Genomic DNA, 27,854 nt, shown 5'->3' with positions numbered 1-27,854 from the left:
TTAATATCTGATTTTTTATTTATATATTATGGATGACAAACTGATCTTTCTTAACCTACTTATGACAAAAAATTGTGGACCAAGTTAGTATCTACATGATACTGATGAATCAAGCAATGTGATCAATTTAGGGACAAAATCAAACCTATAGTAGTCAGATAGAGTCTTCACTTAGTAGACTAAAAGTTTGTTTAAGAAATATTAATTTGAGAAAAAGATAGTAAAAATAAATAATAGAAGTATCAAGTACAGATTAATCATTCATGTAAGTGAATAAATATCATTTAGTGAGTTTTTCTTTCCTGTACAATATAATCATAAAAACACAAAGTAAAAGTGCTAATTACTGAACCTCAATTTAGTTCTGCTGAAGCATAACTTTCTTAACCTTCAAATTTGAGATTTTAGTTTTGTAAAACATTCAAAGACAACTGAATAGTAAAATCAAGCTGTCCCTTATTGTCTATTCCTATTTTAAGATCCCCAAAATAAATTGTCTGGAATGTTTCTATGATCAAAAACCTCCCCTCAAAAATTCAATATAAGTGAAAAAGTCAAATAAGTAACAGAAATATTTTAACTGACTATTACAGACAGACCTTTTCACTGTGTTAACTGGTTGAAAGAAGATAAACAGAGGATAGGTTGAACAGATAGATAGATGGATGGATAGACAGCACTCATTATAAGAATAATTTATGCTATTTGTATAATCATCACAATGATTCTTGGAGCACAAAAGTTAATACACAGAAAAGTTAATATTAGTTGGCATTTCTAAAAGTAGGCCAGAGTAGATGAAAGATTACTCCTAGCTAAAGAAGAACAAATTTAATTTTATGAGGTTTAATATGTTCTCACTTTAATCACATTGCCCACCATCAAGGTGATTATAATATGCATATCACGTTTCACAAACAAAGTGTTTAAATGTAACTTGTTTTCAACTAGCATATTCATGATGTCTACAAAGTTTATTTGGATATTGTAATTTAATGGTATTTTATTATAATTAACTTTATAAATACCATTCAGTATGGAAGAACATGTCAATGACCATTTTAAAGGATATATGGAACATAACCAGGAACATTCTGAATAATTTAATTGGTCCTGACTATCCAAAGCAGTTTTTTTTGTTTTTTTTTTAAGATTTTATTTATTTATTTTTAGGGAGGGATGGGAGGGAGATAGAGATAGATAGATGGAGAGAGAGAGAGAGAGAGAGAGAGAGAGAGAGAGAGAGGAACATCAATGTGCGGTTGCTGGGGGTTATGGCCTGCAACCCAGGAATGTACCCTGCTGGGAATCGAACCTGGGACACTTTGGTTCCCAGCCCGCGCTCAATCCACTGAGCTACACCAGCCAGGGCTCCAAAGCAGTTTTTTAAAGCAACAAACTATAGCTGTTTTTTGTTCCCATAATATCATAAGATTTCATCATTAAATATTTTAATGCAATCATTACTTTACAAATACCACAAATCGTCTTTTAAACCAAGTGGTAAAAAAAGTGTCCTTACTGCAAAATCCTCCCTCCACTGGTGGGCTGCTTGAACTTTCTCTGCTTCCAAAGCCAGGCGCTGAAAAGAAAACAATAAATCTTAGTATTCGAATGACCACATAAACATGTAATTGTTAGAGTGCTTGGGCTTTCAAATCAATTATGAGCATAAAAAACAGGAGCAACTCCTTATTTATGATTTACAAATTCTAAATAATTTAGTAATCTTACCTACTAAAGTTGATATACAGTATATGTATTTATTGTACCTTTTAGTAATATAAGTAAGAGACTATTCCTCAATACATTAAGTCCATTAGCTCTACCATCATTGGCAGTAATGTTCTCTTCAAGTGGCACTAACATTTCAGTTTCTTGAAAAAGCTTTAATCAGTAGAGTATATTAATCTTGGTAAATTTTTGTTCGTACATACCTTTATAGCATATATTTCTATAAAAGTGGAAAGGAATTGACACTGAGAAATCAATAGTGTGTATTAAGCACTGTACTAGGCATCTTTTTAATAGCATATTGAGTTTTTTTTAATCAAAAGCCACAAAAATGTAGTAATTTCCACCTTGCTAAAGAACATTCTTAACAGTCCTTTCAGAGATAATCTGTGAGCACTAGCAAGCTGTCACAATCTGCACAGCTGCAAATGGCTTTATTTACTTTCAGTCTTGAATAGCAAATGAGTTAGAGAATCGCATACTCTTATTTTCCTAGGTTGGAGATAAAGTGTCTATTATGTCAGTCTGCTAATCACTTTTTGCGGATAGATTTGTTTATTTTCCTTCCCTTGTTTTTAGGCTTTCTCTTTGTATTTCCCAGTGTTACTATTATGTTTTCCATGTAATAAGATTTTACCAGAGATGAAACATTTAGTGATTAAGAACACAAATATGAAACCAGACTACCAACCCTACTGCATACTAACTGTGAAAACTTGGGAAAACTTAAGTTTCTTCTCCCATTTTCTCATGTGAATAATGTGAGCATTTACCTCATGGATTGTTAAAAGAATTAAATGAGTTACATATAAAGTGCTTAGAACAGTGCTTGGCAGACACTAAGCAATACGTGTAACAGCTATCTTACTCTGAAGCATAATTACGATTCCATTTTCACTTTGTGTCCATGTGAGAAAATGGCTCAGTGTGTGGATCTGCGGTTTGCCCCCCACCCAGAGTTAGAAGATAGCGGCAGTAACAGGACAAGTACAACATCAAATATAATACATGTGACCACATTATACTCATTTGTTAAGAGATAAATGATCAGGCATGGTTTTACTATAAGTCTCACAGAGGTTCACTAGTTCATGTGTTTAATCTTTCACAATGAACTAGCCTCAGTGTGCGTTCTTTCTGTGCAAGTCCAGACAACACTGGAAAATGGAAACAACCCTTCAGAGCAGTTTTTGTATTAGTGTACTGACTTCTATTACCTGCTATTTAATATAACCTGTTTATTTTTCTAAACTATTATGTAGGTATTATCCATGACTACAAAATATTGCTGAATGGGAGATCTCAATTTAAAAGTCCCTAAGGTGAATTGAAAGGAAAATTGTTCAGCATACTTAAATGACAAAAATTTCGGTTATCAGCTACCAAGGAGAAATGGAGTACAATAGGAGCAAGTCAATGTTAGACATTGTACCAGAGAAAGAAACCAAGACAAGGTTCTTTATCCATACAAAAACAAAGAACGAAACAGGGCAAAGCTAAAAGAACAGTGCATATGTTTCAGTAGTATTACATCGCTCTACTTTTGGAAGCAAATTCAGTGTGAAAATGTAGCAAAAAAGTGAATAAAAATGGAAGTGATTTCTTTATTAAAGAAAAAAACCAGTGTGGGAAGATAAAGAGACAAAATGAGAAAATAAACATGAAGGTATACTCTCAACAAAATGTAAAATGTAAGTCTTCCCTCAATGTAAGAACAGCTGAATGTTCATATGTATGCAGTAAATAATAAACTTAAACATGAATTTAAACAAAATACTGGGTAAAATAAAATAAGTTAAATATTGTTTTGTAGATTAGGAAATATTAGAACTCTAGAATGTCTTTACCTCTTAGGGGGGACTATTAAGATTCTTCCTTTTACAATGCACGGAAGAAGAATGCCACCCCAACAAACAAAACACAGAGAGAATATTCAGCCACAGTGGCATACAGTTCTCAAGGAAGGAGCTCAAACTCTAGCAGGCTGTCTCTACTCCAGACAGCATAAGAAGAAAGTACAACTAATGGGTCTGATCCAGAATCACAGGGCTTATAATGTAAACATAACCAATGCTTAATACACTGTAATGACAGTAATCATCTCAGTTTATTTTTAGGAAAAAACTAAAGAGGAATGAACAATGGCAACAAACTGTAAGATAATTCTCCTTGGTGGAGGAAAGTTTAAATCAGCTCTATTTCTAATATATATTTTTAAACATTAATTTTATGAAGTAAATGCCATTTGTTATAAGATTCAGCAATAGTTTTAGAAACTTAGATATAGTTGCATATAAGAAAAACATATATGTTAAAAAGTTGGTTTGAAGCTCAAAAGTTGCTAATTTTTACATCCCTAGTTTGGAAATGTAAAAATACACAGTCACAAAATGCACTACTGTTATCTTCTTAGTTCATGAAGAAATTAATAAAATAATTTGGAATCCAACAAGATTAATGATCAAACATAATACTGACTTTAGATATTTAAGAAGTCTATCTTGGGGACTAAAACAAATAGTTACTGACGGTGTTCTTTCTTGTGGCAAAACACCAGCTAGTCTTGACTTACAGAAAACTGACATGTCTTCTGGATACTTCAAGTCCCTAATTAACTTCTTTTCTGGTCAAGTGATATTTTTCTTTAAAGCCAATGATCGACCACTAAATGTCATGGGCAAATGTGTTAAGACTGATAAAATTCCTACATAATAAAATGTGAAAATAATTCTATCATTTGCTTGGTAGAGCATTCCTGCTTTCATATTGGCTGTTTAATATAGCCTGTAACAACAACACATCAGAAAAAAAAGAAAATGAGTTTTTTCTCATTTAATTGATAGTAATAGTATCAATCATTAAAATTAGACCAAGCACCAAATAGAAACAAAGAACCTGGCTCAGCATAAGCACCTCTGACAGAAAACTAAAACTTAATTCTGCTCATATGAAAGCATGCAGAAAGATTCATTAAATGACTTGATTATAAATGAAACAGCACACAGGATATATATAAAAATCCTTTGGGTATAAAACACTAAAGATATATACAATGTCATAGATATATAATAATATATACATCCCTAACTAGCTATTGGTTTGAACATTTGAAATAGAAAATCATTTTAATGATGATTTAAGGTTTCAGAAGTTTATCAAAATGGACTTGAACCTAAGCCTTCTGACTCCAAAGTTAATTCTCATTCCACAAGAACAAACTTTAGTTTCCATTAAACCTATCAAAAGTGTTAACATCACTAGTCATTCATAGACTATATGCAGAGAAAGTATTATCAAAATCAAAAACATCAATAGAGAATTATTTCAGGTTAATGAGAAATTGCCCAGCAAGATTTTAGCAATTGCTACAGACTAAAAACAAAAATATCACAAAAATTGTGTATCAGTTTTAGAACTTTCTTTACATAGGTCTTGCGCTTAAATCCTGAAATCCTCAGAGACTATTGCTAATCAGAGAAAAAGCTTCTGATATGCAGGGTCCTGAAAGGAAAAGAACAGAAACAGAGAAAGGAAGACTTCTTATCAGATCAGGGAAAGATCAGCTCCCTTGAAGGCCTATTCATTCTCAGCTGTCACTTTCTGACATGTCTTTATCTCCTCCACTAGCATTGAATTCTGTTCAGGTGATATGAAAGTCTAATCAAAAGACTATAATTATACAGTGTATAAAGAAATAATTCTATCATTCTCCTTAACTATACCTAAATATATTTTCTCTTGGAAAGAGACTCTTCTAAACCTGTAAATAATCTGCTTCCTACACTGCAAGTTAATTGTGGATAAAAGATACAAGATGATTTCTAAAATGCTTAATTAGACAAAAATTTCTTGGACAGCTTTGACAGGAAACTTTCAGGGATTTTAGGACAGTTCAGTTAGACTTCAATAATGGTGATACTCGTGTTAATCAAGAACTAACTTAGAAACATCACTCAAAGAAACATCTCTAATTCAAAACAATTTATGTGGCTAGTGTACGTGAAGACTTTTCTTCCTAATATGAACAAGTATAAAGGACCCATGGACATGGACAACAAGGGGACAGGGGGTCACTGATTATGGGAGTTAGGGGATAGGAGGGGCAGGGGAGAGCAACAGGAGAAAATTAAGACAACTGTAACAGGACAACAATAATAAATAAATAAATAAATAAATAGCAAGAGAGCTCCACAAAAAACCAATGCAAGTAAAATATTCATGTGTTATGTAATTAATGTTCAATTAATTAACACCCAATAAAAAATAGCAAATCATTGTGTTATGTCCGGTTTGACAATCTTTTATCATTCTAATGAATTTGGCCTATCTCCATCCAATGTTCTTAACATAACGAAAAACTAGGATAAACAATTGAATAGGCTAACAATACCTATTGAAAATAGAAGATATAGATGAATAACAGACTCGGATGTTTTGAAGGAAAATGTACAGGTACAATCATTTTGGAACTATTGTATAATGAGCATGCACTTTTAAATGAGACAGGTTTGGTTTCCAATTTTGGTGCTGTCATTCACAAACTGAAATTTTAGGCAATGAACTTAATACTTTTTTTGCAGGTAAGAATAACAATAGTAATAAGCACTTTATATATTTTGTATTTGGTATGCTAAATATCTAGTACATTGTAAATTCAATAAAGTTTTGATACCACTTGAATCTTACAAATGTAACCTCACAGAACAGGCTATATAGAATTATAGTCACCAATGACCACTTGAACATGTGTATATAAGAGTGAAACAAATGAAAATATCTTAATGGTCCCTATATTTTTACTGTATGCTGCCCAACTGAAAAGCTCTCCTATGTAGACCTACATGGAGGTCCCAAAGCATATGCATCCAAGGAATGTGGGTTTAATATAGTAGTCCATCCAATAAGTTTAACTTAATTTTATTTTATTTTTACCATAAACAAAATGAGAAAGGAGATTTTATAATGAATTTTTTAAATTTCATTATAAAATATGAAAAATAGTAAAAAGTATGAAATAGTCTGAAACCCATAACCCAGAATTCATTTTTTAAATATTTGCTTTAATAATTATTTATGGATAAAATAAAATACTATAAATAACCTTGAAGCTCACCTTAGTTACCTCCTTTTATCAATTTCTCTACTTATAGCAATTACTATAATGAATCAGTCTATACAAGGTCTGTACAGAAGGTATCCAGCCACACAATATGAAAAAGAGACATTTATTGAAGAAGATAAAAGATACATGAAACATTGTTTATAGGACAATGATACCTCAGTTCCCTTCAAAGTAGGCACCTTGGGACCTCACATAGTTCTCCCAATCGCCATCAGCTGCCCCATCATATTTTCCTGAATCTCTTCAATGGTCTGAAATCTCCCTTTCAAAGGTGGTTTTAGTTTTGGGAAAAGTCAAAAGTCACAGGTGCCAAACCTGGGCTGTAGGGTCCCTCAGTCACCTGGGTGATTTGATGTTTCACCAAAAACTCTTCATGAGATATGATGCATGAGCAGGCACATTGTTGTGATGAAGCTTCCAATCACCAATTGCCCATGCCTGTGGCCTTCTGAATCATCTGATAGGCTTCCACAGAGGAATGTCCAAACTTAATGCAAGACTTGATGCATTTTTCATTGCTCTACTCACTCAGTCATTTTGAATGTGATGATCAGACAGTACACATGCTCACTCAATGGTGTCTACCGCCCCCAATGACTAGTACAGTGAAGTCACCATTGTTCATGCATGGGCATTCCAGTCTACTCTCCTAGGCTGTCAAGTTACATCAATGTCATGCAGATTGTTCTTGTTATATTAACAATGGCTGGACTTTTTCTGGACAGACCTCATATTCTTTGGCACCATTTTACATGTATTTTTAAAGTATGTAAATGTTATGTTGATACTGTCGATTCTTCTAATAGGTTGCATGTAGGTTAAATGCCAAAGAGAAACTCTATATGCTTTACTAGGGGTGGGGTATGGATTTGTCTAAGGAGAAGACAAACCCATCATTCTTGCAAGTAATGGTTTAGACTGAACAAGAGAATCATTTAATTTCAGGGAGTTTTGAGAAACTGTTTGCTCAGGATTTTGGAAAGTACAGATAAGGTGCCTAGAAGACGGAAGAACCCTCAAGGAAACAAAGCTGGAACCATCTTTAAAATGCTTTTTTAGCTCCAAAAGATGCATTTATTGCATCTTTATCATCAGAACATAGCAACAGGCCTTATTTGTAAATACAGTTCTGTCTATTCTTTCTTTCCATCCAGAGACTATCACTCTCTTCACACAGACATTACTGATGCAGTTTGAGAGATGCTAAGTCAACACTTAAGCAAGGCAACCTATCCACAGATGTTTTGATCCCTCCTCACTATGGTGTTATGGGTTAGCAAGCCCACTTTGACAAAGATGACTAAACATTTGATGTTTTACTTCTGCTTGCCTAAAATATATCTTTGCAGACTTTCTGCTTTTGTTTAATAACATGAAACATGAACACATAATTACAATAATTAAATTTATTTTTTTCCAATTCACATTTGTTTTTCCAGCAGGGCAATCCCAAATTGATTCTAAGACACAAGGATTTTTTAAATAAATTCTACTTTAATTTAGAAAAATACACTTCAATGATTTGAGAAATTCTACCAAATCCTGATGAAATAGCTTAGCAGCAGCCTGTCTGAGTTTACTGAGGAGAAAAATGGGAGTTTGCCTTCTTGATTATTGTTTCTTATAAGAAACAGAACAGACAACATAATGTGTAGTTTTTAATATATACACTGATTAAAATTATTTGCAAATACACTGATCAAGTAGAATAAATTATATAGCCTTGTTATTTGTGTCTACTCAAATATTTAATACCTGCAAATACTGTAATTATGACATAGATGAGAATTATCAAGATTAATAGTAAGATACTAATATGTGGTTATATTAATCCACATCACATATAAATCTTACTCTGCATAAGATGCGATGTAAGGTGACATATTAATTCTCTTTGACAGCTATCATTTTCTTATAATTCATTTCATTCCAGGTGATACAAAATAAAAATTTTATAAGATAAACACTATATTTCCTTGTACTGTAAGCTTTAAGGGAGTATAATATATGCAAAACACAAAAATAAAAATTGCTAAAATCAAGCAAGTCATCACTTATTTTTTCATTTGTAGCCCAGTGAAAAATAAATCTTTGGAATATGGCTTCTGGATCATGTTTTATAGATTTCAGTCATGGATGTGCCAAAGTCAGGAATTGCTTTTGAAATTAATCACAAAGCTTCAGGTCTAATCTTCAGAGATGTAATTAGCTCCAAATAAATTGGCAGACTCTTAGAATACAGAAGCCAGGATAAAAGAGATGTCATTTGGTAAGAACAGTATAATTCTTTTCAGCAGTAGTAAATGTAAATAATATACAACTGGTAAACATCATTAACTTTTTTGGCTCTATAGCACAAAACAATAAAATGAAAAACTGTTTAAGTAAATATAATTTCCACATCAGCTTTACACTTGGACAACTCTGAAGAGTCACCAGATGAGCTTGTTCAACATACCTACACCTCATATGAACCCTCTCAACTCCCCCTCCATCCAAAGACTCTGATTTTACACCTGTGATTATTCCCAGAAAACTGTATGTTTAATATAGTATACCTTTTCCTTGGGCTAAACTTTGAGAACCCAGTTCTAGAAGGAAATATTTTAGCTATATTAACATATGGATTTAATTACTCTTTGAGAACCACTGTTGTAAGTAGAAGGACAATTTCATGGAAGTCAACAACTAACTTACTGCCCTTTACTAGAACCATATCATGACGCAAATTATGCTGTATTCAATTTTCATTCTCTCTCTTCCTCCCTCCCCCATAATGAAACACTAAATGTGAGTTCCACTGGTACAAGAAGCAGTTCTTTCACGTCAGCACAACTCATGAACCTTATGCAATGCAGTATAGACTAGACACCCAAGTAATGTGTGTGCCAATGTAGAAATAATTAATTTCCAAGTATTTTCAATGTTTTATCTCAGTTGGATCAAGATTTATAACTACATTCACTAGATCATCATTCTTATTTTGACATTTTGAGGGGCCAGAAAAGTTTTCTCCCTACATAATAAACATGTTGCTAAATAAATACATCACCATTCAATTCTTTAAAATTGCTAGATCAATTCATTATTACCTGATCCTTAAATTACATAGAATTTGGTTGGGGATGTGACTGGGATCCAAGCTAATCCATGTAATCCTACTCCAGGATTCCAGAATTAATATATAATCAGTTGTCTTGTTCTTGAAACATTGAATATTAATGTGGTTTCAAAAAACTAAGAAAAGAATCAGTGTGTAGAAGAGAATTTGGATAGTGGAGAAGACAGGGGAGGGGAGGGGAGTACATAAAACTAATCTAGTCCTTTATCCTATTAATAATGGACTCTAGGTTCCCATGTAGTTAAGTTACAATGTCAGAATACTTACATTAGGGGATTATATATTCAAGAAACTCAAACAGCATCCTTCAACTGAGAACTGAATTCTGTTGAACATTCCATGCTAATTCCAAAGGCCTTTAATCACTATGCCAACCAATAAACTGTCTATGAATAAATCAAATAATGAACCAAAGTCACCCTAACTTGGTCATTTTATACCCCTATGAGACTTCACAATCACACAACCAGCAATTACATTTCACTACTGTGAACAACTAAAACAGCATAATACAGTGCAAACAGCTCTCCCACGCACTAGGTGTTTGCAGCAGTAAATGAAATAACATCCTTTTATGCCAGTTTTCTCAAATATAAAACAAGGAATATTATAGTGCATATATTGTGTTGTATTGCAAATGTTACGTAGGATGCTTATGAAGTCCTCACTAAATGGCAGCTACCGGATAATAAAATCTGCAGGATAGATAAGTGACTTAAATAATAAAGTTAATAAACAAGAAATCTTGAAAATGTTATTACGAAGAATTATTATACACTTTTCTTAAAAAAAATTAAATGAAATAAATTTTCTAAGACTTAAGCATCAGAATTGTTTTGACCATTTTCTCTGAATTAGTCCTACTTCCTCCAATGGCCAGGTTGGGAGACCATTCTCCTTGAGTTGGTCTCTCATAATTAAGCATGTCCTGTGAACAGAGGCAGGGAGAGCCTTTGCTCCTGGCTATCTTTTCAAGAATAACAATAAGCCTGGGAAGACAGAGAACATATCTCCCTCCAGATTTATTTGTTGCTCAGGAAAATAAAAATAACCTGCAGGGCAAAAGTTAGGTAGGTTTGGTGGCAGGCCTGATTTAAAAGATTGGTTTTATCACGCTCAGGTTTCCTTGGCTGTGACACAAATTTGCAGCACATCAATGGGCACGTGCACCACTCACATGGCCTCCATTGTACCTGAGAGTCTGGAGGAAATTTTGGCAGCACAATACCAAGCTGCCTGCTGTGTTGGGATCATAAAGCCCATTGTGTGTGACCCAGGGAGTCTACTGAATCTTTGGAACTGCAGTGAGCTAGCTTGTTAGCTTGAGAGAATGGTAAAATCTCAGACCCTTGATATTTCTTGAAACCTGCTATCTAGTTGAGTGTGCTTTCATAAAAAATGTTCACTGATAAACCTCCACATTTTATAAACAATCACTGTCACATTTATTTTGACACATTTATTTTGTCTTCAGCTCTTTCCTGAGCATGCATTTTGTTCACTGCTTAAGTCTTAGTGCTAGAACAATGCCCCTCAATGGGTATCCAAGCCAGCAGGAGCAACATCACCTGGCAAAGTCTCAGAGACCACTTGACGCCTATTTCATCAGAAATTCTTGGGGTGAGCCTCATCAATTTGTTTTCTCTCTCTCTTTCTCTTTCTCCCCTTTTTAAAATTCTCATCCAAGGATATATTCATTGATTCCAGAGAGAGCGGGAGGGAGAGAGGAAAAGAAACACTGATTGCTTGTGTTCCCTAAGTACCCAACAGGACACTGATGATATGTGCAACAACCACACCCCCAACCAGGGGCCCAACCCACAACCTAGGTATGTGCCCTGACTGGGAAAGGAACGTGCAGACTTCCGGTGTATGGACAACGTTCCAAGCAACTGAGCCACACAGGCCAGGGCTCAATCTATGCTTTAGCAAGACCTCCCAGGGATTCTATAGTACACTAAAGTTTGAGAGCCACTGCTCTAAAATAAAAATCATAGCACTGTTCCAGTAGAAGATTTATCTCCTACTCTTAATATCAAGCTCTTATATCTATGGCAAATAAAATAACAACAAATCATTCAAAAGCCTTTAGAAAAAACAAACCTGGTAAATCAGACACACTGGAGACAAAATGGTGAGGCAGAAGTCCCCCAGCTGGACTGACAAGAATTCAGAAGTTTAAACATTATTTAGAATCTTCCGTTGACTAATGTTATAGTTTATGAACTTTGTTCCTGAGACAACTTTATTTTGGAAACTAAAACAATAACAAGAGAAATATATTTGCCTTTCTAACAAAATATGTAAAATGACTGCATGTTACAGAGCACAATATTAAATGCTTACAGAAACTTTAAAACATTATTGAATCCCCAATATAATGTCCTACAATTAATTAATTAGAATTAATAAAAATGCAATTTAGAATTACCTAAATTATCTTCTCTCTGTATTCTTCCTCTTTGAAATATATTATTGAAACACACTGCTTTTATTTACAGTTTTATAATTCTCCCTTCCTTCCTTTCCTTTTTTCTTGGATCCAGGATACTAAGTGGGCTCTTCCTTGCTTAGCTCTTGTGAAGCCACTACCCATAATTTGCCAAAACTTGTAAAGGCTTCAGGTTTCACTTTGTTTCAATATGTAGGTTGTCAAATAAAGCATAAAGCACAAAAGCTTATGCAAAGTAGAAGCGGCAAATTTGCTATACTTGTAAGGAAATGATCAAATCTTTGTAGGACTCAGGTAATATAAGAGAATTAATAAAGTACATCACCTTTTTAATAAAAGGAAAAAGATGTGGGAAGGGCACTTTTCACTGTCAGATGGTTTGTATGAAGCTCTGCCTTCCTATAGATCTAAAAGTGTGTCAAATTTGAGATGGGTCAACTTTGTTGAATGTGAAATGTGAAAATAGCAAAAACATGATTTGTGAAATGTGAAAATAGCAAAAACATGATTTAATTGAACATGATGCAAATTGACATAATAAAAAGAGGTAGTATAACAGATTGAGAAGTACCTTTAAAATTATTCTAATACTTTCTGTTTTTCTTGTTTCTAAGGTGAAAAACAGAAAGGGAATACAAAAGCTTCGACTCTCTTCCAAAACCTTAACTAGAGGCAAAAATATAAATATTTAGGACAAAAGAACATCTTTTTGTAATATATCTTTAGTTTCATATATGCTTAAATATGTTTGCATATATATCAAGAAAATGAATACATTTTTTAAGAAGATTGTCAGGAGGGGCAGATAAGAGAAAAGTCTTCCAAATTTATTTTAATACCCTACAGTGGAAAGTACTTAAAATGTTTATATCATCAGTAAAGGTTCTTTTCAAATATAATATATCTTTCAGCATTTTATAATGCCTAACGTGTTTATCAGCATATTCTCTTGTCAGAATGCAAGAGTTTTAAAACAGCTGGAGTTATTAACTTTTTAAATAAACTCACAGGTACCCATTACCTTCCCCTGCACCACGAGGGCTCTGTAGACAGACAGTAGATATGGGCGGCTACTGCACATACAGTACTAGTAAGTGCAAAGCCTTCCTACATTATGTGGTAACTAAAAATATTGCCTAACATTTTCCATCACCTATTCTGAATGCAGTTCTGAAGATTTCATTTTTTAGTTAAAATTTTGTGTAGAGCTTGTTTAAGAATTCAGAAAACCATAAAACTCATATTGACTTTGAAAATACGGGAGAAGTCATTTCATTTCTCTAACTTCTGTTTCTTTATCTGTAAAACACAGATAATAATAACAGTTTCACAGAATATTTAGGGATTAAAAGAGATTTTTGCAAAACAAAAAAGCAGTGACATTTTTGTCAATAATAGCTATTACTAATTAAGGCTGCTGGGAATCCTAAAACACCAATTCAAAAGAACTAATGCACCCCAATGTTTAGAGCAACACTATTTATAATAACCAAGTGGTAGAAACAGCCTAAGTGCCCATCAGTAGATGAATGGATTAAAAAACTGTGGTACATTTACACAATAGAATACTATATAGCAGAAAGAAAGAAGGAATTCCTACCCTTTGCTACAGCATGGACAGAATTGGAGACTATTAAGCTAAGTGAAATATGCCAGTTGGTAAAACACCAATACCATATGATATAAGAGGAATCTAATGAACAAAATAAACTAATGAGCAAAACAGAACCAGAGACATGGAAACAGGGAACAGACTGACAGCTGCCAGAGGAAAGTGGGGGGGGGGGGGATGGTGGAAAGAACAGGAAGGGACGAGTCAAAGAGCATGTATGAATGACCATGGACATGGACAAAGGGGTTGATATAGACTGTGGGAGTTGGGGTGGGGGGAAGGCAGGACTGAGGAAGGCAAAGGGGGAAAAACTGGGACAATTGTAATAGAATAAATAAGAATGAAAAATAAATTAATTAAACAATAATTATTCAGTTAAAAATGGAGGGCAAAAAGGAAGAGTTCTTTTATCTTTTCAAAGGTATAATTAAACAGGTATATATCATTCTGCTCTAAATATATGGCAGGGAGCCCAAGATCCTGTCAGATTCTATCTGCTTCAGCCACTTTCCCTGTTTTTAATTTTACAATCACGATTTGCCATCTCTGGTGCTCCTTCTACCCCCGCCCTTCCTCTGATTCTTATTATATCAAAGAAGATTTGTTTCTTTTACCACAGGCCACTCTTCAACTCTCAGTAAACTATCATTCCTGCCATTTAAACTTAATTTATTTTTACTTTTGAATAATTTAACTTTGAGTTTCATTAACCCTCACAGGCCATCAATTTGGTGACTGGGCTAGTTTAAAAAAATATGATCTTATACAGTAGGCAATTTTCTGTTTTGCTAATGTTGCTAAGGAAACAACTCTTTATTTTCATTTTTGTTCACACTGTGGAAGTAAGTGCATTACATTTGGTGGTACATAAAAGTGTGTACTGTGTGCTCCTCCCCCACTTGTATATTTTTTGTTTCTAAAATTTTGAAAATTACTGTGATGGGTAAATCAGTCCAATTGGTTAAATATGCAACTTACTAAGTTTTAAATATTAGAAACATCATATACTACTAAGTTGAAAAAATACATATGGCATTCCTGTTTCCCTCTTTTTTAGAGAATGTTTTTTTAAATTGCTGTAAAATACCTAGTAGTTTTTTTAGGATTTTTGTTGTTAACTTGACTAATACTATTATTTCTTTTTGTTGTCATGTATGTTTTAAAAATTTCAGCAAAAACTTCCAGTAACTGACTATCAAAAATTCTCCCATTATTGTCTATAATTTTTTGTTCATATTTCTTAGAAATAAACTAAGAAGTGACAAAATTTTCAACACTAGCTCTCAAGTGGAAAGTTCAAGGTTTCTTTTAAGAAAAATTAAAGTTTTATATTCATTAAAAAATGAATAGTTAAAATGGAAGTTAAAATATGTGTAGCTCCTTATAACTTATGAAGTTTCTTTTACAGGTGGTATGCATTTAATCATCATAATGAGATATAAATAACAATAAAGGCTGAAATTTTTCTATATTTATTCTTTGCCAAGAACCTCATAAAAATCATCCATCATCCATCTATCTTTCTTACATATTTAGTAGATACTATCATTAACTCTATTTATAGAGAAGTAAACAGACTTTAGAGAGTTTAAGTTGTCTTACTTTACCTGCTCCCTGAAGTCTGTTTATTGCTCTGTAAATGTAGCTAATGATAGTATCTATTAAATTTATAGGAAAGATAGATGGGATAATCTCTCTAAAGTGCTTGACAAAAGTGGTGGAGAGGCTGGAATATGAATAAGGCCACCTATTCCAGACTCCTTGCCTCTGTCTCACCTGATAAAGGAACCTATACAACTTGCTCTCAAAAACTCACATAGTAGAGGAAAAACTGAACAAGGAGTAATATCTTCTCATTCCCTATACAGTAGAGAGGAACTCAGATATGTATTAAACAATCAATTAAGAATTTGAGAAAAGTCTCCTTCAGAATTTACTGTATTTTATGTTGATTTTCTAAATTAGTAGCATCCTTTTACACCTGTTTAATTTTCTCTCCCCATCCCACTGCACTCCACTGATTTTCTGCATCATTCATTGACTCAGCCAATACAAGGTCTGTCCAGAAGGTATCTAGCCATGCAATATGAAACAGTGATACATTTATTGAAGAAGATACAAGATACAAGAAACATTGTACATAGGACAATGATGCCTCAGTCCCCTTCAAAGTAGATACATTGGGATCTCACACATTTCTCCCAATTGCCATCAGCTTCCTCACTGTATTTTCCTAAATCTTATTCAGTCTGAAATCTCCTCCTTTTTGAAGGTGATTTCAGTTTTGGGAAAAGTCAGAAGTCACAGGGAACCAAATCTGGGCTGTAGGGGGCCTCAGTCACCTGGATGATTTGATGTTTTGCCAAAAAACTGCACAGGATGTGATGCATGCGTGGGCACATTGTTGTGATGAAGCTGCCAATCACCAGTTGCCCATAGCTGAAGTCTTCTGAATCATCTGAATAGTTTCTACAGAGAAATGTTCAAGCTTAATGAAAAATTTGGTGCAGATTCATTGCTCTACTTCCTCAGTCATTTTGAATGTGATGGCCACACAGTACACATGTTCATTCAATAATGTCTACCGCCCCCACTGACTAGTACCGTGAAGTCATCATTGTTCACACATGTGCATTCCAGTCCACTCTCCTTGGCTGCCAGATTACATCAATGTCATGCAAATCATTCTCATTATATTAACAATGGCTGGAGTTTATCCAGACAGACCTCATAGAACAAACCAGATAAAGCTGTGTAACTAAAAATTAGGTAAGTCTTACTAGTTTCAATAGGAAAGGACACCAAAAATAAAAGAAAGGATCAGATCAAAACAAACAGCTAAAAAATGTATAGTGGAAGCAGGGTTTCCTCCTCAGAACTCCATTAACTCTAATTCTTTGCAGAGACATCTGTAATATCTATGACTAAAAAGGCAAGTGAAGGGAAGGGTACTGCTTAGTTTTCTCACATAGACTGAATTTACTTTGACAAAGTTCAGGAAGGCAAATGAGATGTTTCTGAAAAAAAAATAAAGAATGACTTACCCAAATAATCTATGAGCTTTTAAGAAGTAATCTATCCTAAAGAAAGAGAAAATAAACACAAATATATCTGCAGTAAGGAAATAGGCCATATTTGAATATACATCTAATTGGTTTTCTTATCCAGACACCAAGGATTGTTGAAAGAAATTGCTAAAAATTATTTCACCAAAATCTCTATAAGGAGTTAAAAAGTACAAGGCAGTGCAAATTTGATGTGTGCTACAGAGCACAGCAAAGTGGAGGGTGCCGAATATTTCCTGTCATTGACATTACTGGGGCACAAACTACCCACAGTATTCTCAGAATGCTCCAGACGGATGGAGATAAAAGCTTATAATCATATGCAGGACAATCTCAAAAAAATAGGTTTTGGTAAACATGCTTTTTAAAGTTTATTATATTCCACTTTTCTTTTTTTAGAAGATTTTATTTACTCATTTTTAGAGAGAGGTGAAAGAAGGGAGAGAGGGTGAGAAACATCGATGTGAGAGAGAAACATTGATCATATGCCTCTCATAGTTGCCCTGAGAGGGGAGGGAACCCACAAGCCAGGCATGTGCCCTGACCAGGAATTGAACCCGAGACCTTTCACTTTGAGGAATGACACCCAACCAAGTAAAGCACACAGGCCAAGGAAACCCCATTTTTATCTCCAGATTGGATAACATGTAAGAGCAAAGGGAATAAAATAAAATAGTTCTTGAAAAGTGATCACATATAGCACACACACACATACACATAGCAGGTCCTCAAATAATGTTTTGTTATAAGGTTGAAGAGGTACCATAGGAAGTTAACTCCTGTTTACATTGATTAGTCTATATGGTAAAATGGGTTTTGTTATATATCATTTCACTTAAAGTCATAGAACCTATCAATGGTATTAAATAAAGACTTATATATACAATGATATCCAAAAATGATGCATGATGGATTTAGACACATCTAAAGTATAACTGTTGCTCTTTCTCTTATTATGTATAATCTCTAAATTATAGTTTCTTACCCCTATAAAAAGGAGATAATCTCAAATATCCTCACAAGTTTATGGTGAAGATTTAATGTGACAACAAATATAACCCATCTAAGATTTAATCAGTATTAATGAATACTAGATCTCTAACACTGTCTTTCCTTGATTTTTAAGGTTGACAATAAAAGATGATTTTATAAAAACTCATGTATTTAAATTTCACAAATATTTAGCTTTTAAAAATATCATCAGTATAAAATCTGGCATAATGAAAAACATGATTTGGTGAATATTAAAAAAAGTGCCTATGTTCAACTGAATATCTATGAAAGCTATGTCTTTACTCTCAATCAGTCTCAAAGGTTGAAGGTAGATAAATACATAATCCACAAAAGAATACATTTCCAAAAGGATTCAAAAAGATAACCTACACATAAGTGGATAAACATAAAAAGAAAAACAGATGGTAACAGGCAAGGTTTGGGGGGAAATAATGGATAGCTATCAACTGATTAAAATTGATCAAATTAATTAAACCAGTCAAGACATATTTGTGATCTTCTACTTTATGTATGTAGAGCTGACTTTCAGAGCTCTGCAGAATGCTGTGTGTGGTACCTTCCAGCTCAACTTCATGCTCAGAACACGGCCCTTCGCAATCTACCAAAAGAAAACATCACAAAGAGAAAGAAATATAAAATACAGAATGAAAGTATACTGATAAAATATTAGCCTTCATTAAATGGGTTTGAGAAGAAGGTAGGAAACAAAACAGGAGTTTAGGAGCCAGAGAGAAAGTGGTATCTTGTGGGTTAGTGAAACATGAGTGGATGCAGGGGTCATGCTTAAGAAATATTTTATTTATTTGGCTTATTGCTTGTCAAGTAAATTGATGTTGCATTAATCCATCTACGAAAATGAGGTAATATGTTGTTGAAAAAAATCATTTTAAGAACTTAGTAGAATGTCCACCTGCTAAATAACCAGTAAACAGAAGTAGTTTTTTTTTTTTTTTTTAGGAATGCACCAATTTCAACACTAAGAAAAGGAGTATTCAGGCTGCAGTGTTCTGCTCTTGTTTAACACATAGGCATAAAGTAATAGGATCATTTAAGCAGAATGGTAGAGACTCATGAATGGGACTCCAGAAAGATGTAACAGGCTGCATTTGTGCTTAAATTTTTCCCTGCTTGAACAATAGTGTTCTGAAGTATCTTCACCCAAGATTCACTCTTTTGGCCTACACATACATTACCTATTCCAGAGAACTCAAACTGAATATCCATGGAAATAATCATCATAAATTTCTTTAGCAAAGAACTACCACAAATTAGTTTATTATATTATTTTTAGATGGGACACAAACAGGATACCAGATAATGAAAAATTTCTGGAAGCAAAGGAGAATTATTTTAGAATAAGAGGTACCACCTAACTGTGGCATGTCTGGGTGAAGCGTCAGAACAGTGGATCCTAAAGAGTAATGAAAGAACACAGAATAACTTGATTTTTAGAGAAAAAGGATAGAAGAGGGACAAAGGCTCACACAAGGAAGATTTCTGTAGAAAAACTTCCTTCATTCATAGAGTTGTTCCTGAACTTCTACTAGGCTAACTGTGGAAAAGACATTGGTGAAAAAAAACAAGTGGCTGCATTAGAGCTACTCAAAGAGAGAGACATGCTTTTACTTTCAGAAGAACTGAAACAATTTTTTTTTAATTATAGATGAATTAAAAGTTTACATTAAATAAAATGGAACTATAGGAATCACAAACTTTATCACAGATATATTTTAAAGATAAGTGACTTAAGAATGAATTTGTAAGCTGAAGTAGTTAGCTAAGCCTACTTTTCCTTGAAAAAAATTCCCTATTTTAGAGTTTGCAATCAAACAGTGCAGTGTCTGATCATGAAAAACTGCCATTGTCATCCTCTTTAGTGAATGTCTTTTAAGATTCAGAGACTAAAACTTTATAACAGAAAGCAATAATCTTAGAAGGCTAAATGATACCATTCTTCACATCCACAGAAAGAATCTCCACAGCGAGACTGTACTGCCTTGTTCTATGCATGAAGAATTGAGTTTATCAGTTAGTTTTTTTCTATCTTGAAAGTGAGCCAATCTGTCATTGCTTCACATCTGTAATTGTATTAACTTTGAATAAATTGTTTTAAATAAAAAATTGGGTTCTAATGGGACAAGGAGCTTAATTACTAAAAGACAATAGCAATTCTTCGCTATCAATCAGACATGCACAAAAGCGTGACCACCTAATGAGGATTCAGCTTCATTAACTTTCCTCAAATCTCATTTGTAATATAAAAGACCACCATATATTCAATTCTCAGAAAAATAAATTTAATCAACCCAACAGTGTATGAATTTGTTTATACCATCCTCACTCATTATCTAACTGCAATCTCATGCTTTCTTCAAAATGTAATATCATCTTCTTACATATTCTCTGATAGAACTTTGGACTATCTTCAACTGAATAAATTAATTTTCTCAATAGCTTTAAACCCATCAACATTTCTTCTTGGCATTATAAAAAATTAAGTCATAAAACCGGATGTTGTGAAAGACTAAAAGAAATCATAGACATCATTGAGTCTATCCTTCTCATTTTACACAATAAACAAGATTCAGAGAGTGAAATTTTATAACAGAAAGCAATAATCTTAGAAGATCTGTGTGATAAAGTTCACAATAACAAACCAGTTGATATAAAGGACCTGTCTGTCTAAAGACAGACACTAAAAAGTCAATAAGGCTATGAAAAAATATCTTTGTTAGAAAGGAAAGTGTGCTATTGAATGATATAAAATTACATAATATCCTCCATTGCATTACAGGTAAACAACTCACATTTAATAAGTACACCAGTAAGGAAGGAAATAGCAAACACTATGATTATAAAGGAGATGAAGGCTTTATGTACAACTGCAATAAATCTGCAAAGATTTGCTATTCTCTCCTCATCCTGATCACTATATGATCCCCATAATATATAATCATTTATTAAGGGTTTGAAAAGAGAAATAAAAAAATTAAAGGTTCATAAAGTTATTAATTTAACTGTTAGTTGAAAATATGTACTTACACATTTATTTACTGTATATTTTATACTTTTAGAGATATATTTTTGCATCTATTCAATGTAAGGATTCTAGTACTCATATTTATTTAAATATCTTTATAATTTATTTTCAACCTGAGAAATAATTTTTTAAAACCTATTAGTTTAAAACACTTTGCAATATTAGCTTTCTGATAAAAGCTTTGAGAGCTTCCCAGTGTAATCTAGATTCATCGAGCTGCTTTTCAGCAAAAAAGGTGTTTAATTAGGTTGTCTCACACTTCTCTAAATCTGAAAACCTAATCACCACCTTCAAACTCAAAGAACAGAGGCAAGTTGCTTTGAATATTATCCTGTATAAAACCTTTGGTCTCTTTCCTTCCACTCATTTCCACCTTCTATCTGAGAAAACTTTGCCTTTAAAAGTATTTTGTATTCTTTTTAAATCAAAGAAAAGTTATTTCAAAAAGTCAAACAAAGTCACAGCATGAATAAACCCAACTAATTTTTTCTTCTATTTTACAGGGGCGCACATGTGTTTATGTGGTGTATGTGTATATGTTATAAAGTTCAAGCACAAATAAGCATTTGAAGGCAGCAAACCAAAAACCAGAAGCAAAGAAATCAAAGAAAACTAAAAAACTGAATTATAATATTAGTGCCTATATTTCATAAAAACAGGCTGCAATGTACGGGCTTAGTCAGCTATTGCTATAATTTTCTTTCAAATAGGCCTCACATTCATCCTGGAAACCCAAAGAAAAATTACTGAGAGCTCAGGGCTCACAACCCTCCAAAATAATTTTAATACATAATACAAGGAACTACTTAAAATCATATTTTCATTATTTCATGATTTTAAAAATATATATTTGCTCCCCCCAAATTTACAATTTAATGTAAAGAAACAGAGAAGAAAAAATATTATAAAAAATAGGATGAATAGTGTAGTATCTTAAATTCACTTAATATTCAATGGATTCCAAAGGGAAAAAAAAAGAGGACACTTACTCACTTAGTACTGAGTGCTAAGCATGATACTAGGTAATTTCACAATAACCCTAACAATAGGTATTATTATCACTGTATTAAAGGTGGACAAACCCCTTCGAGAATAGGTCTAAGACAACATAGCTAATAAAACAAGAACTAATTATGTATTTTATTTGATAGCAAATAAATTAATCTCAAAAGATGCAGGAAATTTAAGAAATATAGATCTGAGCGGTGTGAGTCTCACAAAAGTGATCAATGAGTTGATTTTAGTTCCTGAATCTAAATGGAATGCAGGGGAAGGGGACAGTGGGGGGAAGGGTTTTCAGGAACTACTATAAAGGGACACATGGACAAAAACCAAGGAGGAGGGTGGAAGCAAGGGAGGGAGGTGGGTTTGGCTGGGGTGCGGGGGAGTGGTGGGGAGAAAACGCAGACAACTGTCGTTTAAACAATGAAGTAATTAAAAATAAATAAAATAAATAATTGGAATGCAGGGACTGCACAGGAAAGAAGCAGAGTAAGGATAGCTCATATTATAGAAAATCATTCCTACAAATAATGGATTCCTTCTAAGGAAGTTAAATCCTGGAAATAGAAGTCCATTTTGTTCAGAGGATCATCAGGTTGGTTTACATGTTCACATTTGAGAATCAAACTATGAAAAGTAGAATTACTCTGCATGAGGTAAAAAAAATTCTAAATCCCAGGCAAACCTGCAAGATATCACAAATGGAAGGAGACACTTTAAGATGGTATGTAGAAGTAGGCTAGATGAAGAGAGACACCACTGGCAATTTCTCATCTTCAGATATTCATACATATTTTTAATAATTAAGAAGCTTAATTTTCAATTTACTGCTATTTTTGTGGCAGAAACTTAAATCCCTTTGTAACTTTTTCCCCCAAATCTTTTAGTATGATATACATGATCACTTGGGGAGATGAAAGAAATGGTTCAGTTTCTTTTGAGCCAATAATATCTATAAGAAAGACCACAGCTGGGGAAGCAGAAGTTTTAACACAAAATGGCAGTTAGTTTTTAAAGGCATAAAATCTTGAGAAAAGACTTTTTGCAGGAAACAGTAAATGCTCAGTTTGGGATTTTGAGTGTACATGGGACCTGGGAAACTGGGTAAAGACTTCAATGCTTTGGGATGTGTACATGGGATCTGGGAAACTAGAGCTTAAAAAACATTAAGTGTTGACAATCATCTTCTTATGTGCAAAAAATTTAAATACGATCATAGAAAGAGAATGTAAGGAGAATGGCAAAAAGGACACAGGGCCTGTCTTTGAGAATCAGCTTTCTCAGGTAGAACAATCAACTGAACCTATAAAGAAAACAGAAAGTAAGGATTCAAGATGCTCCAGAATTGGTTGGTTCCAAAATACCCACTTCAGGAGCTAAAATAATGGGGGTCTTAAACCAACTCCCTTTAGCTGGAGGCCTACAGCCTCGTAGATTTTCCTTTCTGCTCTGTAATACTATTCTATGTAGATCTTCTTTTAGATATTCTATGTAGATCTTCTAATGCTAATATAACCTGAGTAGCCATTTCCTATTTTTTTAACTTAGAAGTGTGAGCATACATGTTCTCACACACAGACACATGATCCATTCTGTCTCTACACCTTCCAGATTGGCTCAGAAACTATTATTCTCTTGTACAATGACATAAACCTTAATTTACATGGGAAATGTTAGTTGATTAATAATATTTTAGTCACAATTTCCTTGAAACAAATAGAAGCTATTTTATCAAGTTCACCCTTAAGTCATCAGTTAAACTAGAACTAGATTCCATCTGTTCTATTTCCAATTCCCTTTGATGCATTTTCTGCCCAACTATATTGGCGAGTGGTGTGCTCATCTCAAATGGTGCACAGAGATGTAATGTGAAGACTTAGACATTGGATTAGGATAGATAACTGCATTTTACCTGGGCTCTAACCCCTCACAATCCAAAATATTAAACAAGACCAAACAGGTAAGAAAAATGCTTAAATATCATTAATGTTAGATACAGCTGAAAATATTTTTAAGTTATTTCAAACAATAGACAATTTATACATTATCTACTTTTTGATGACTAGTGGCCACATGACAATAGCAAATTAATCTCTTCTACCATGTGTGTCCAAAATAGTCCCAGGCAAAATGACAAATATCTGGGATATTTTAGCAGACTTAGAAATTAACAATAATTGCTTTCATTGTAGTTTGCCAAATTTTCTGAGATGTGTGGGTTGTGGGTTATTTTTAATCCTGAAAAGATGTAACATGAAAAAATAAAATGCTTTACTTATATGGTACATTAAAAAATTAATCTAAGCAATGCATGTATTACACCACAATCTATGGAAATGTATACTGCATTGAAGTGAGTATAAATAAGTTACTGTACTAAATTTCTTAGAGTTTTCTAAATAAATTTGGCAATGGTGTCAAAAACTTGTGGAATTCTTGAGTTTTTATCTTCCCTCATTTTACTAAAAATAAAATATTTAAAGAATATATATTAGCTCTGGCTGGCGTAGCTCAGTGGATTGAGCGCGGGCTGGGAACCAAAGTGTCCCAGGTTCGATTCCCAGCCAGGGTACATTCCTGGGTTGCAGGCCATAACCCCCAGCAACCACACATTGATGTTTCTCTCTCTCTCTCTCTCTCTCTCTCTCTCTCTCCCTCCCTCCCTTCCCTCTGTAAAAATAAATAAATGAAATCTTTAAAAAAAAGAATATATATTATTAAAAACAAACATATTTAACATGCTTGTTAGTTAGGATACTTGATATATTTTTAACTTTATATTTGGCTGCTTTATAACCTGAACATTCATTTGGTGATCCTGAGGGAAATCCAAGAATATCTCTGTATATAAATGCTTTAAAACTATTCCTTTACTATGTATGTTTCATCAATTTTATTTTATGAATTTTTACAAATGTATCTCACCTGTATAAACACTGTCAGAGTATACTAGAATCTCACTACAATAATTTCGGCATCAAAATTGTAAGATCACATTGTTCTGGTAGCAAACATCACAAAATGAGCAAGTTTATATTGAATTAAATCTCTAACACTAACCAATCTCATTAGAGTAAGATTTCAAAGTAGCTGCTGAAAGCCCTATGTATCCCCACGCAAGCCAGCACCAGTCACTGGCAGAACCTACATTGTTCCTCTGTGAGCTGCTCAGTAGAGCTGGGTATCGGTTACCTATATATCGAATGTTTTAAGTGCTTCTGAACAGATTTCTAAAATAAACTGATTTTTATAATTCAAGAAAATTAGAAATGTTTAAACCATATATGTGCTATAACTTTGTAAGCCATAAATCACAAACAAAAATGTAAGGCATTCTACTGCAAAAGTACAGAACTGACAAGCATATAATTTTCTAATATATTAGGCAGAATAATAAACTACAAATGGTCATCTTATTGTATAGTAAAAAAATAAAATTAGTGCACTGTGATATGTCATAAGCTCTTAAGAAGCCCAAAGGCTTTGTTAAGCCTGGTCATTGTTCACAAATTCCTTTATGTGGATGTGCCATAGATATGGCACAGACAAGATAGAAATCATTTTGCAAAGAGTTAAACATCCAAGTATAATTACCTTTAATACAATATGCATGAAAATAAGACTTCCAAAAAAGAAGGTTAAGTTACATTTTTAAATCTTTCTTAATCGCTTCAAAATATCTATCTAGCTAGCTAGCTAGCTATGATCATCTATCTGCTACCAGGGGATTCCAACTACATTTTAAAAATTATTGAATTTATTGGGGTGACCTTGCTTAATAAATTATATAGGTTTCAGGTGTACAATTCTATAATGCATCATCTGTATATTGTGTGTTCACCACCCCAGTCAAGAATCCCTCCATCACCATTTATTCCCCCTTTATCTTCTTCTACTTCCCCCTATCCCTCTTTCCCCCTGTTAATCACCACACTGTTGTCTGTGTCTATAGTTTTTTTTTCTTCTTTGCTTAATCCCTTCACCTTTTTCACCAGGCACCCCCAACCCCTCCCCTCCGACAGCTGTCAATGTGCTCTCTGTATGAGTCTGTTTCTGTTTGTTAGCTCATTTTAACTTAGCTTCTTATCCTAATGTCAATGATGTCTATTGAAAATTATATATATATATATGATATATTCATGTCATATATATTTGGAATAAAGGTAATGACACGCCACACTTTCTTTCTGACATTAAAAACAACTTTTATAAGTGTCAGGGTCTGTACTGAATTTCAGTTACAGAGAAGGGAATCCCAGTCACTGTCCTCAATGAGCTCATTGTCCTTTGGGAATCCCACTCATTTCTATACCCTCAGTACTAAACAGCAACAACAACAGCAATAAGCTATTATATACCGTAAATAAAGTACCATACTAAGTACTTCATAGGCATAATCTTATTTGATCATCGTAACCACCCTACTAGTAGATACCATTAGGTCCCCATTTTACAAATGAGAACACCATGGCAAAGAGACATTAATTACCTAGAGAAACAGTAGGATGGAACGCATATGTCAGTGGATACAAAAATACTATAGCCAATCTTAGTCTGGCCACAAGTACTCTGTGTGAACCTGGGCAAGTCTTTCCCCCTCTCCAGGCCTCAGGATTTCTACCTGCAAAATGAACACAGGGAGCTCTGTGACCTACAAGGCTCTAAGACAATGGTTTTCAAACATTGTTGCATATTAGACATACCAAGGAGCTTCAAAATACCTTAATATTATATTCAGATCCCAGACCAGTTAAAGCATAATGTCTGCAGGTAAAAGCCAGGCATAGGTGTGTAAAGAGAGAGAGAAACATCAATAGGTGGCCTATCACATGTACTCTCACCAGGGACCTAACTCCAAATCCAGGCATATGTCCCAACTGGGATTTGAACCAGTGACCTTTTGCCTTGCGGGCTATGCAGGATTTTAATAGGCCTGGGTTTCCATCTAGTTTGTTATGAGAAAGGGAGAAGTTGGCCCCTCCCATTTACATTCAAACCAATTAAAGAGATATCTGGGACTGGAATTTTAAAAGAAAACAGAAAAGGCATGTCCTTGCCCTTGGGATTGCCATCAAGAAAGGGAAGGGTGTTGTGGTAAGAATAGCTAAGGTATCCTAACTCCCTTCTCCATTCATAGGATCTTGCTCCAGTGGTAATTGGAGTTTTCAGCCCTCCTTTTCTATTCAAAACTGAGCCTTCAAAACCACAAAAATTCTGTAGACCCAAATTACACATAGGTATGAGGAGTTTCACTTAATATCCTAAATTGGGGTTAAAATAATTTCTGCTAAAGTCTTCAGATTTACAAAGAAGAGCCGAATTTCCCTGGTCTCATTAGAAGAACCAACGTGCAGACATCTTCCCTCCCAGGTACTCGTGCTAGTTTACAGCTGTGACAGTCACAGGCAGCACGTCCCCTGTGATGCCAACTTGTTCAGAGAGCGAAGTCTTATTTATGCATTTTTAATTATTTTCACTGATTTATTTTGCTTTTACTGGCTTGCATTTACTTATTAGTTACTTGCACTAACGGTCAATTACAGAAACAGTGATTATCGTATGCATGTTTTGCTTGTGAGTGCAGCCTTGGTAGACAGTGTGCTATAAATGTTCATAACGAGAATAGGAAACAGGTACATTTTAGAAAAATTAATGAAAGCAAAATGTCTTGTTAGTTTGTTATGATAACTAA

General features: G+C 33.8%; 1 protein-coding gene across 13 annotated transcripts in view; it reads right to left on the bottom strand.

Annotated features, from left to right (window-relative positions):
- CACNA2D1 (calcium voltage-gated channel auxiliary subunit alpha2delta 1) overlaps window positions 1-27,854 on the bottom strand; it is a 453,733-nt gene that overhangs the window by 221,669 nt on the left and 204,210 nt on the right. For all 13 annotated transcript variants that reach the window (XR_004899638.1, XM_036010681.1, XM_028525346.2 and 10 more), the window contains exon 4: window positions 1,523-1,582. Coding sequence is in view for 12 of the 13 variants with exons in the window: in XM_036010681.1 (XP_035866574.1) it covers window positions 1,523-1,582 (60 nt within the window). In the remaining variant the exon portion in view is untranslated. The remainder of the gene's footprint in view (window positions 1-1,522; window positions 1,583-27,854) is intronic.

Source organism: Phyllostomus discolor, chromosome 10, assembly GCF_004126475.2.
Source record: "Phyllostomus discolor isolate MPI-MPIP mPhyDis1 chromosome 10, mPhyDis1.pri.v3, whole genome shotgun sequence".
Taxonomy (NCBI): domain Eukaryota; kingdom Metazoa; phylum Chordata; class Mammalia; order Chiroptera; family Phyllostomidae; genus Phyllostomus; species Phyllostomus discolor.
The sequence above is the reverse complement of the archived record's forward strand: the minus strand, read 5'-3'. Positions and strand labels throughout refer to the sequence as shown.